We start from the raw sequence: 10397 nt of genomic DNA on the forward strand, positions 1-10397 counted from the left end.
ACCCAATGCAACAATGTTCTGTTTAGTTTTTTTTCTTTCAGTTAATCAGCACGTGCTTTAGTTTTTGATCTGCTTCATGTTGTATTGATTTATAATAGGTTGTTTGTTGCTTAACATAAAGCTACACAATGAACCATAAGTACTATGCCCACAGAAGGGATCAAACCCAGAATTGCAGGGTTACAAGGCCCCCAAGCTTATCGCTGAGTCATTTCTCTATTTTTGTGTGTGGCTAGTCGGGGTATTGAAAGCGCTCACGTCAGGAATCGAACCCAGAATATTTTAACGCTAGCCGAAATACTGAAAGAAGAATTTCTTTATAAACATTATATATATAATTTTTTTTGTAAATATCCAGTTTGATATTTTTCCTACTTCCACAAATTAAATGAAAATAATCAAACACTTTTGAGCTCAATCAATATAATTTAGCTCCATATATCAATATTTCTTCTTTCCTTTTCCTTAAAAGGGAAAAATGCTTTAATTTTACATTATTAAAATTTGTAGTTCCTAATTCTTTCTTTTCAAGTATTTATAGATCATTATCTTATATTTTCAGTATTGTTTTCTCTACTGTTCATGAACATCTGCCTAAGCCGATGGTGAAAGCTATTGTAAAAGCAAGTCAAATAAATTACAGTTAACTTATTAATGTCAAATATATGTTGTTGTTGTTTTCAATACTGGACCCTGGATAGTTGTATTCTGAATATTTGTCAATAATAACGTAATATAGTGTGAGCTTTGGTTTTGCAATGTGGTTATTATTTTTATTGGAAAACAATTTATCAAGACAGACACAAGAAGGAAATTTCGTATACTCTTTCACTCAAGATCAGCTCTTCGAAAGAGCTGTCACGCAATCATGAAGGAACATTGAATTGATCACACTACAATAAATTACCATATTTACTTCCATTTACGAGCTCAATTATCATTTTCTGTCGATCCAACCCTCCTCGGTGATTCGACGGTAAGGTTGAGGGCATATAACGCTAATTATCGAAGTTCGATCCCTGCGGTTGGCACAGCGAAGGTAACCCACCGTGCAGCTTTGTGTTTAGTAATAAAAACATCTAGTTTATATACATAAAAGTATATCAGTAAAATGAAAATAATATTAAAAAAAAGTATGCATTTGTATTGACAGCAGGCCATGCATTTAATACATTCTCCGAGCTGCAGCAGGAAAAAAAAATATTTTTTTTCATACATTGACAGTGCCAAGAAGACATCAGAACATCAGAACGTTTTTATGCACTCCTCTGAAGTTTCTCGTCCGGTCATCTATCTTGTGGGTTAAGCCTCCAGTAGCGGCTATAGACCCGCCTTCTTTACTGCTTCTCGCACCCTATTGCCCAGAGCAACTGGGCAAGCAACTTGACTTGAAACATCAAACAGTTTCTCCCGAACACCGTGAGGAGTACCAGATATTCTCGGACAGAAAATAAGTTGTTCAGAGAAGGTAAGTTGTAAGTTATGTAGGACGAATCACAAAATATCTCTACTTGTTAATTGGACATAACTAAATTCTGCAGAAAGATTTCTTTTAGACTTCTACACTTTTTTGTTTGTTTGTTTGTTCCAGTTTATTCCTTCATTTTCAAAGTGAATACTGAAACCTGCGGTTTCTCGTCGTCAAACAGGTTTTGATGTGTGTGTGTGTGTGTGTGTTTAAAAAAAAAAGATGCAAATTCGTATTTTTATTATAATTATTATTATTTTGCTGTTAGTGTGAGAAGAATAAATTTTAACGATTCCACTTTTATCTTGCTAATGAAATAAGAGGAATATGTTTGACGTAAAATAAAATCCGGAAATAAGCCTTTCTTTGCTTTATTATCAAAATGACTATAACCGATACTCGTATTACCATAACTCTGCAAAGTTAGGCTTCTCTTATGTACTTTATCACCTGCTTGAAGTGAAGCTATTTTTTTTCACCAGATGGCGCGGTGAAAGCATTACGAGTGGCCTCGAAACCCTGTGCTATAGTGTCAGAGAGAGATCAGTATTTATAATTTCAGTAGGGCTACTCCGAGATTGCTGTGAATCCGCTGCCGATCCGTGACGCCGAAAGAGGGAGTGCCTCGTACATATGGAAAGCCTACAACCAGGGGCTCGGTATATTTACCGGCTTGTATTTACGAAGCTCCTGTAGAATTTGGCTAACGCAAGTCGAGCAGAGACGCGTATTTCATCACATAGGAAAAAGGAATCGCTTCAAAGATAAACCAGAAGGTTGAGAGAGAAAGAGAGATGTAAATACGCGCTTGGTTGTTGTATATTTTAGCGTATGGTTAGCTGAAAATTGCTTTGAATATCTTGCGATCAAATTTATGTTTTATTATTTCTGTAAAAATGTGGATGGAACACTGTTTAAAACTACTTACGTTATAACTAAGCCTACCCTACGTTTGGAGAGTCTCTCATCAATGAAGGCAAATCAAGAAACTTAAAAGAACACTGTATCTTATATATACATTGGATGGAGTTAAATATAACATTGTGCCCAAACAAGGCAGATTTGTTGTTTGTAAAGTATATCGCTCTGTCATTGAGTTAGGTATGTTTATTAGACAGATATCAATAGAAAGTGTGTTCCTCGTGTGGTCTTGACATGAGTTTCGTTTGTTTATGTTATTACTCTCAACCCGACAATATATATATATGTGTACTTTAGAAGTTGTGTGGTTATTTATTTGGTGACGTGTGACGTAATACTCACGTGACTTTACTATCTACTAGGTTGAGGGCCTAGTGTTGAGAGAACAACGTGCCGACACGGCCGAGAATGATGAACGGAGCCCTCTATGAGGACAGCACGAGCAGTCGGCCAACTCTGGACCCCGTGCCGCCAAGCCAGCCTATTCAGCCTGCTCCTCTCCACATTCCTGCCAAGAGAGTAGCTAGTGGTTTGCCAGTATCATATTCACATCACGAGCATAACGTGGAAAACACTGCCGCCGTCATCCGACACGGACATGGTGGACAGCCCTGGACTTACACCGCCGAAAACCATACAGCTTTCGACCCCCACCCTCAGTACAACCAGACTTTTTGTAATGTCCGAGAGGCCGGAATGGCTCCAACTTATTACTACAATGAACACGCCGTCAGAGCGGTGGGTACACCAGATAGGAAACCTTCACTCAAGTTCTGGTCGAACACGTACGAATTGGCGTCCCCGGGACCCAGCAGTGTGGCTCCTGCAGACTCGTGCCAAACCTTCGCTCCACAGACCTGGTGCAACTACTCTCCGTATCCCACCCGAGTGCCGAGTCACATGGAGCCCCATGCACCCCAGCACATGCCATATCTCGCCAGCGAAGACCGAAGTCGAGTGCCCATGGACTTCTCTTATCCCGATAGCTACGGATTCCGGAGCTTCGGCGGAGCCGAAGCGCATGGTCCCACACATTATATTCCTGCAGGTACAGGTAAGTGAGCTTGTTCATGGATTTTTGTTTCTTTTGTTGAAAAGAGAATCGAATAAAAATATATACGTTAACAAGCACTTTAGCTATTGTGATTCTTAACTTAATAGACGGCTGTATCTGCACTCACAGACGGAGTACTCTAAAGTTATAGCTTTTAAAGACCTAACAGCTTTTTTTACCCAGGACACGATGTAGCTAGTTAACTTCAGAATCCCCGCAAGTCGTAACAAACGCCTGACCTAGAAGTAGGCTAACTGTTGGTGGACTCGAAACGAAAAATTGACTTAGCCGTTTTAACTACTGATTTCCAGTCCGATAAGCGCTTTTATTCCCTACTTCCAGTAGAAACGGACGGGTGAGAAAGAACTCACCCACCACCACCACCACGTTTCTCTAGAAATATAATATTTCCATTATTTAACGTTTCGAAAGTCAAAAGAATTAAGGAAATATGCAAATATTGATTCTACTGGGATTTTACTGTGGCGTTTGGGTTGCGACGTTTCGTGACATCTCTTGTGCAACTGGAGACTTCCCAGGCATCATCGGCCAAAGCTGAAGAAGTGTACGTAAAGTCGAAGATGGTCTCAAACGCGCGAGAGAAGACTAGGCTGTGGTGTAAAAATCGAAAAGCAGGGACTTTAAACTCACTATTAACGAGGTATCGCTGAGTTTCTCAACCGTAAATTCAAGCCAAAAAATTTTAGTTTTTACTTTTGAAACTTATTTCAATGAACCGAAAGGAGTAGTCTTATAGTTCTGTACTATAGTTAGTAAACATAAGCTACAAAAAATGAACAAGATTTTTCAAAATATTCTTTACGCCTTTAACCTCTAGTAAGTAATATGTTTCATTTTAAAGTCTATACTCATTCATTGAAAGGCGCACTAAGAAAGTGGAGACAGTTAGCTATCTCACATATTTGGCTCTCACGTCATGTACTCTAGGAGATTATTACAACTTTGTTATCTTACAATATAAATGTAATAAATGAGTTTATGACCGATAAGAAATAGTTCATAGCATATTTATATTTTGTTGTTGTTGTACCAGGCGTGGTCTAGTGAGTTACGTCCCGAACCGTGAATCTGAGGGGTCCATGGTTCGTGACCCTTGGCAACAAACTAATAAAATCACGCTTCGTATTTTGGGGCCTTGTGTGCGTGATAAGAGTGAAATCAAATCCCATCATTCAATTAGCGCAAGAGTTTGCGATAGGTGTTGTGGACTAGTTACCTTTCATATAGTGTATGAGCCCAAAATTAGAGACCGATAGCGGAGATAGTCCTTGTATAGCTTTGAGAGAAACTTCGAAACAAATCAAAACTCTTCATGTTACACAGAACCTAAAACTTCCAGGACTTTCCAGACAATGATACGAATGTTTCACCTAAATATAACATTGTATTTAGTAGGCAAGTTATATATATGTATTTGTTTACGTATGTGCTGTTAAATTGCCAAACCTATTTTATTAGGGCAAACATTTCAACTTAGTTCTTTAAATCAATTTTTCTGATGTTTCTGGAATATTACCCGGGTATTTATTTAATTTTTTTTTCAGTTCCTTTCACAGGAGAATCTTTGATATCGAATCATTTGGACTGCACAGGGGCAGTCACAGTCAGAAAGAAAAGAAAACCTTATTCGAAATTTCAGACACTCGAATTGGAAAAAGAGTTTTTGTTCAACTCGTATGTGTCAAAGCAAAAGCGTTGGGAACTTGCTCGTAACTTGAACCTGACGGAACGACAAGTGAAAATATGGTTCCAGAACAGACGGATGAAAAGTAAAAAGAGCTCCCAAAGAAATGGAGACAATCAAAACAACCAGAACAGCACCAACACCACCGTCAACGCCAACACGTATACCAATCCAAACTCTGCCAAATAAAAAAATAGTTAATCGAATAATTGGGCTAGAAATGTAATGACTAACGCCGCTACAGAAGACCACCGCTACGAGAAGTGTTAAAAAAACAAAACAAAAAGGATACGAATGCTCTGTGGAAAAAGAGCAAAGGAACGAAAATCTTTACTTGATGCTAGGTGATTAAGATAAATTCCGAGACCCAAATATAGATGTTATCTGTACGAGACCAAACTATTTTCCAATTAAGGCAGATTTCCCAATAAAACAAACTTTTAATTTGCTCTTCATTTTGTTTTGAGCCATTAATACGTGTTAAATATATAGAGTAAAATAAAAAAAAAACAAGGTAAGTTGTAGTTCAAAGTTTTGTTAGTTTGCAGGATTCGTTTAACATGTAGATCTCACAGAAAGACATAAAAATCGCTGACAAATGTTTAAAAGTTATAGATGTAGTTGGATTCTAGCACTATGTTGTCCTCTGACATAGACTAACAAATCTGTATTTAGGTTGTGATATATATATGTGTTGAAGTAAAAGTTCAGCCTACCTCATGAGTTAATCATTAAAACAACAAAGCTGCAAAGCTCTTTAGTTATTTAAACTTTGGATTTTTCAATATGTTTAACTTCTTCGCATAAACAAAAAAAAATATATAAAAAAATGTCAAGATTGGTTTTGTCTTTCAACGAAATCGTGTACAACTTATATTCGGTTAAGAGTGTGAAAGTAACACATTTTTAATTAATTAATTTGGCCAGATTTGTCGTTTATTTGAAGAACAACCATGAGGTCTTAAGGATTAACCCTTCTGTGTGTGTGTGTGTGTGTGTTTGGTAACACCTGTTTACAGACGCAGTGACTAAGACAGGTCACTGCGTCTCTAAACAGGTGTTACCAAACACACACACACACATTATTAATCTGTACAAAATAATCGCTTTGTTGTCTTCATCCTGTCCGAAATTAGCGTTAAAACAAACGAAGCTTAGTCTGGATGTCCAAAATGGTGTAGTTTATTAAAAATATTTGATTTTGATTATACAATTGTATGAGAATGAATGGTATGTCACCCGACCAGATTCAATAAGATGGTTCCTAATGGCATAAATCAACTTACAGGTTGTGGCATTGACCATTATCATTAATGTGTTGTTGATATCATACTTTAGGTTGTGTAAATGAATGTTTATAGTGTCTTTTTATTGCTGAGTACAAAGGCTGCTTGTACATTGCTATCTTCAGCAGTTGTTGGGTAGTTTCAAGTGCGTTATTGTAACAGAAGTGCAGTAAAATGTTATTTAACAACCTTATCATAGGCCTGTACAGAACAGGTGCAATTTTATAATTTAGACCTTAGATCTGGATTTTGTTTATTAGTGCAGTTCAATTAGGTAAGACATTATTGAGTGCTGACACTGGCTGTACAAAGTAATCGTGCCCATTGTCGCTTGATTTGTATTGTGAAAAAAAATTTAATAAACGTTGTTCAATGTATTATTACGTGTTTGCTTGTATTTGTATCAGAAAACTTTGAATACTTTAGTCTTAACGAAAATGAATTTAGAAAATGGAAATCCCAAATCACCATCCAAGCATACAGCTGGGATGAAATGTTATGCGTACAATATGATATATAGAAATGAAACAATTATGAAATATGCATAAGAATTATTTCGGCACACATAATAACATAATTTTCTTCTCAGCAGATGGCGTACCTATCGTAGTTTTTACATCAATTATTGTTCAGCACCCTGAAGTGCTCAGTTCTATTAGTAGGATACCAGGAAACAACCAATATTTGCCTTCGCGCATGCGCAGCTGGTAAGAGAAGCGTGAAAGAACCCCTAGATCGATGAGCTTTGTGTTTGCCCTTGCAGCGGCGGTAAAATGAATTAAAAGAAGTAGAAAATAACAGGACGCTTACACCTAGAAGGAAAAAAAAAAGACTGACATGATCCTAAAGACATAATTTCAAACCTGGAGTCTTGTAAAATATTAGGTTTTTTTTCTCCCCATACACTCTCCCGGCCTTAAAACTTTGAGATGAAGAACCTGAAATACTACTACTGAACTACTCCAGTGACCAGTCACTGTGATTCTGTTGCTTACAAGGATACAATCAACATCGATTTTTTTTTATAACAACAAGATAAGAAACGCTGATGCTTAGGCTAATCATGTATAATGAAGTCCCGAAAAAAAAAAAAACAACAACATGCGGATTTTGAACAAATACATGATTAGGCGTTAGTGATTTTCAATGTATCTCCTAATTAACAATCATGAATTACCTCCACGTATATATATATTATCTGTCTGTTGAAACTAACTGAATATACTCAACTTCACAATCAGATAATCGTAAAGATAATTTCAGAGCTGTGTGATTTTTTTTTATTGTTATTTTATCTGCTAGTCGCTAGACGATTTTATCAGTTAGATACAGAGATAATTAAAAGATTTTTCAGGTCACGAAGAACAGACACTAACGTATTCATTAGTTTATTTTTTTGTGCAAATACAATAAAGGGTGGGATAGACGAACTCTGTTTGGTTGTATCTATTCCTGTTAACATATTATCGAGGAATTATTGACAACGTATATAAAGAAAATTAATTCGTGATATGAAATATCTCACTAACTAAATTTAATTCATGAAACCTATCCGACATATCTCACTAACTAAATTTAATTCACGAAACATATCCGACATATCTCACTAACTAAATTTAATTCGTGAAACCTATCTGGAGTATCTTATTAACGAGATTTAATTCGTGAAATCAATCCAGAATATCTTACTAACTAAATTTAATTCGTGAAATCTATCCGTAATATCTTACTAACTAAAATAAACTAGTGAAATCTATCCGTAATATCTTACTAACTAAAATAAACTAGTGAAATCTATCCGTAATATCTTACTAACTAAAATAAACTAGTGAAATCTATCCGTAATATCTTATTAACTAAAATAAACTAGTGAAATATATCCGTAATATCTTACTAACTAAAATAAACTAGTGAAATCCATCCGTAATATCTTATTAACTAAAATAAACTAGTGAAATCCATCCGTAATATCTTACTAACTAAAATAAACTAGTGAAATCCATCCGTAATATCTTACTAACTCCTTAAAGTAGAATTTATTGATGCAACGCTGAATTCAACTATTAGTCTTTTTTTCTAACAAATCTGTTTGAAATATTTTGATTTACAAAATTCTAATGGATAACCATTGCTAATGATTTATTTGATCACACTTGTTAAACCTTTTTTTTATATGTATAGATAAAGTTTGATTTATTCGTTTTTAAGTCCCCCACTGGGACAGCGGTAAGTCTACGAACTTACAATGCTAAAATCCGGGGTTTGATTTTCCGCGGTGGACAAGGCTGATAGCCCCAATGTGCCTTTGGTCTCAAACAACCAAATATATATATATATATTGAATATGTTTGAAATCTTTAAATATAGAGGAATTTTCAAGCTTCAATTTCTGTTTTATTATACAAGATTAACAGTTTTATGATGCCATTAGATATGCATGTATACACCCAATTCTAATAATTTTAGTTATTTTAAAATGTAAAACTTAACAATTTGTAACGAAGTGTCAGTCAAAAATAAGCACTTCCCACTTATATCTACCAGAAGCCATTCTCTGTTATATAAATTTTCTGGATTGATATTGCTTTCTTAAACACGATAAAACCAAAAGAATAATTCTTTAAGTGCTAACTTAGATTAATGTATCTGTAAAGCTAATATATTTAACATCCATCTTTTATGTATGATAAGCTTTTTCTTAGAGCAGAAAGTTAAGATAGAAGTTAGATAACAGGTAAAATAAATGCATATATTTTTGAGTATAATTTCGAAAAATATCATTAAAAGTTTTACAACGTCGTGATCTCATCAAGATTAATATTGACATGTGATCAAAGAATATTACGAAATATATATATATATATATACCGAATAATGAATAGAGTTAATTCAATGCTATGGTCTTACTTATAATGATCAGATTGAATTGTTTCATCATTTGAGTACTCTCACTGGTAGCGATGTTTTCGGCCATAATCCCACAATCTAATGCCATTTCCAGCTTGCTATTTCTATATAAGATACTGTAGAACTGAATCTAAACAAAGTTGAACTTAAGTTAACTTTTGGGCCAGCAGAGGGATTCATGAGAGTTTAATATATGTTTTCAATAAGTTTGACTTTAATAAACCTACAAATTGTTTTCGACCAGTTAACGAATTTCACAGTATTGTTTTTGTAATTACAATACAAACAAACCAGTACTAGACTTGGTCACGAGGGTGATATGTATGGGGTATATTGGTCTGTTTTTTTGCAGTTCATAGAATATTACCAAATGTTTGAATGTACTATTTACTGTCTCAACTAATTAGTTAACAAGGAGTAAAACAAGAAAGATTTGAAGAGAAAAACGGAAAAAAAAGTAATGAACAATAAGTTGAAGAAATCCCCAGTTTTATACTGTAAAACAAAGAGTTTCTAAAATATTTTACTGCATACGCAACTGACAGTAAAACAGTGTTTATGGGACTAAAACAAAAATCGGTCGTTAATGACAGTGCAGTTTAATTAACACAAAGTTAGCTACCAAGAATGATTTGTTGTCTATATATAACGTGAAGCAATACAATGGTATTATGTATGTATGTGAGATGAGAATGAGAAACATTGTGGAATAAGTCAGATCACTAGAATATTTTATAAATAGTCTAGCAAACTTCCAAAACTCACAATATTATTCTGTAGTAGTCTGGAAACAGGTCAGATCATTAGGGTTAGAATATTCTATAAATAGTCTAGTAAGGAAAAAGAGTAAATTACTAAAACTCACGATAAACGCACTAGGGAAAAATGAGATGTTAAATAGTCCATCAAGAAAAGAATCATATATTTGGAAAAGTGTTGGTAAATATAGTTCACCTGACACGATATTTGGTAATATATGTTCTAGGTGAGTTTTGTTTTCAAATCAGGATTTCTGACGAATTATATTTTTCAAAATATTTTTTTTAAAAAAAAACA

General features: G+C 34.8%; 1 protein-coding gene across 3 annotated transcripts; it reads left to right on the forward strand.

The window, feature by feature from the left end:
• Nucleotides 1-1411: 1411 nt before the first annotated feature.
• On the forward strand, nucleotides 1412-6793 carry LOC106462340 (homeobox protein abdominal-B-like). 3 transcript variants are annotated; one of them, XM_022389580.1, is made up of 3 exons: nucleotides 1412-1475; nucleotides 2752-3443; nucleotides 5009-6793. In XM_022389580.1, the coding sequence occupies exons 2-3, from the start codon at nucleotides 2798-2800 to the stop codon at nucleotides 5335-5337; spliced, it is 975 nt and encodes a 324-aa protein (XP_022245288.1). In that variant the 5' UTR covers nucleotides 1412-1475; nucleotides 2752-2797; the 3' UTR covers nucleotides 5338-6793. The 3 variants fall into 3 exon arrangements, 2 of the variants coding, with proteins under 2 accessions (XP_022245288.1, XP_022245287.1); XR_002611225.1 differs by lacking the exon at nucleotides 1412-1475 and having other exon boundaries at nucleotides 2047-3443; nucleotides 5009-6143; nucleotides 6206-6793; XM_022389579.1 differs by lacking the exon at nucleotides 1412-1475 and adding an exon at nucleotides 2047-2264.
• Nucleotides 6794-10397: the final 3604 nt, after the last annotated feature.

The sequence above is a fragment of the Limulus polyphemus genome, unplaced genomic scaffold (assembly GCF_000517525.1).
Source record: "Limulus polyphemus unplaced genomic scaffold, Limulus_polyphemus-2.1.2 Scaffold1146, whole genome shotgun sequence".
Classification (NCBI taxonomy): Eukaryota; Metazoa; Arthropoda; class Merostomata; order Xiphosura; family Limulidae; genus Limulus; species Limulus polyphemus.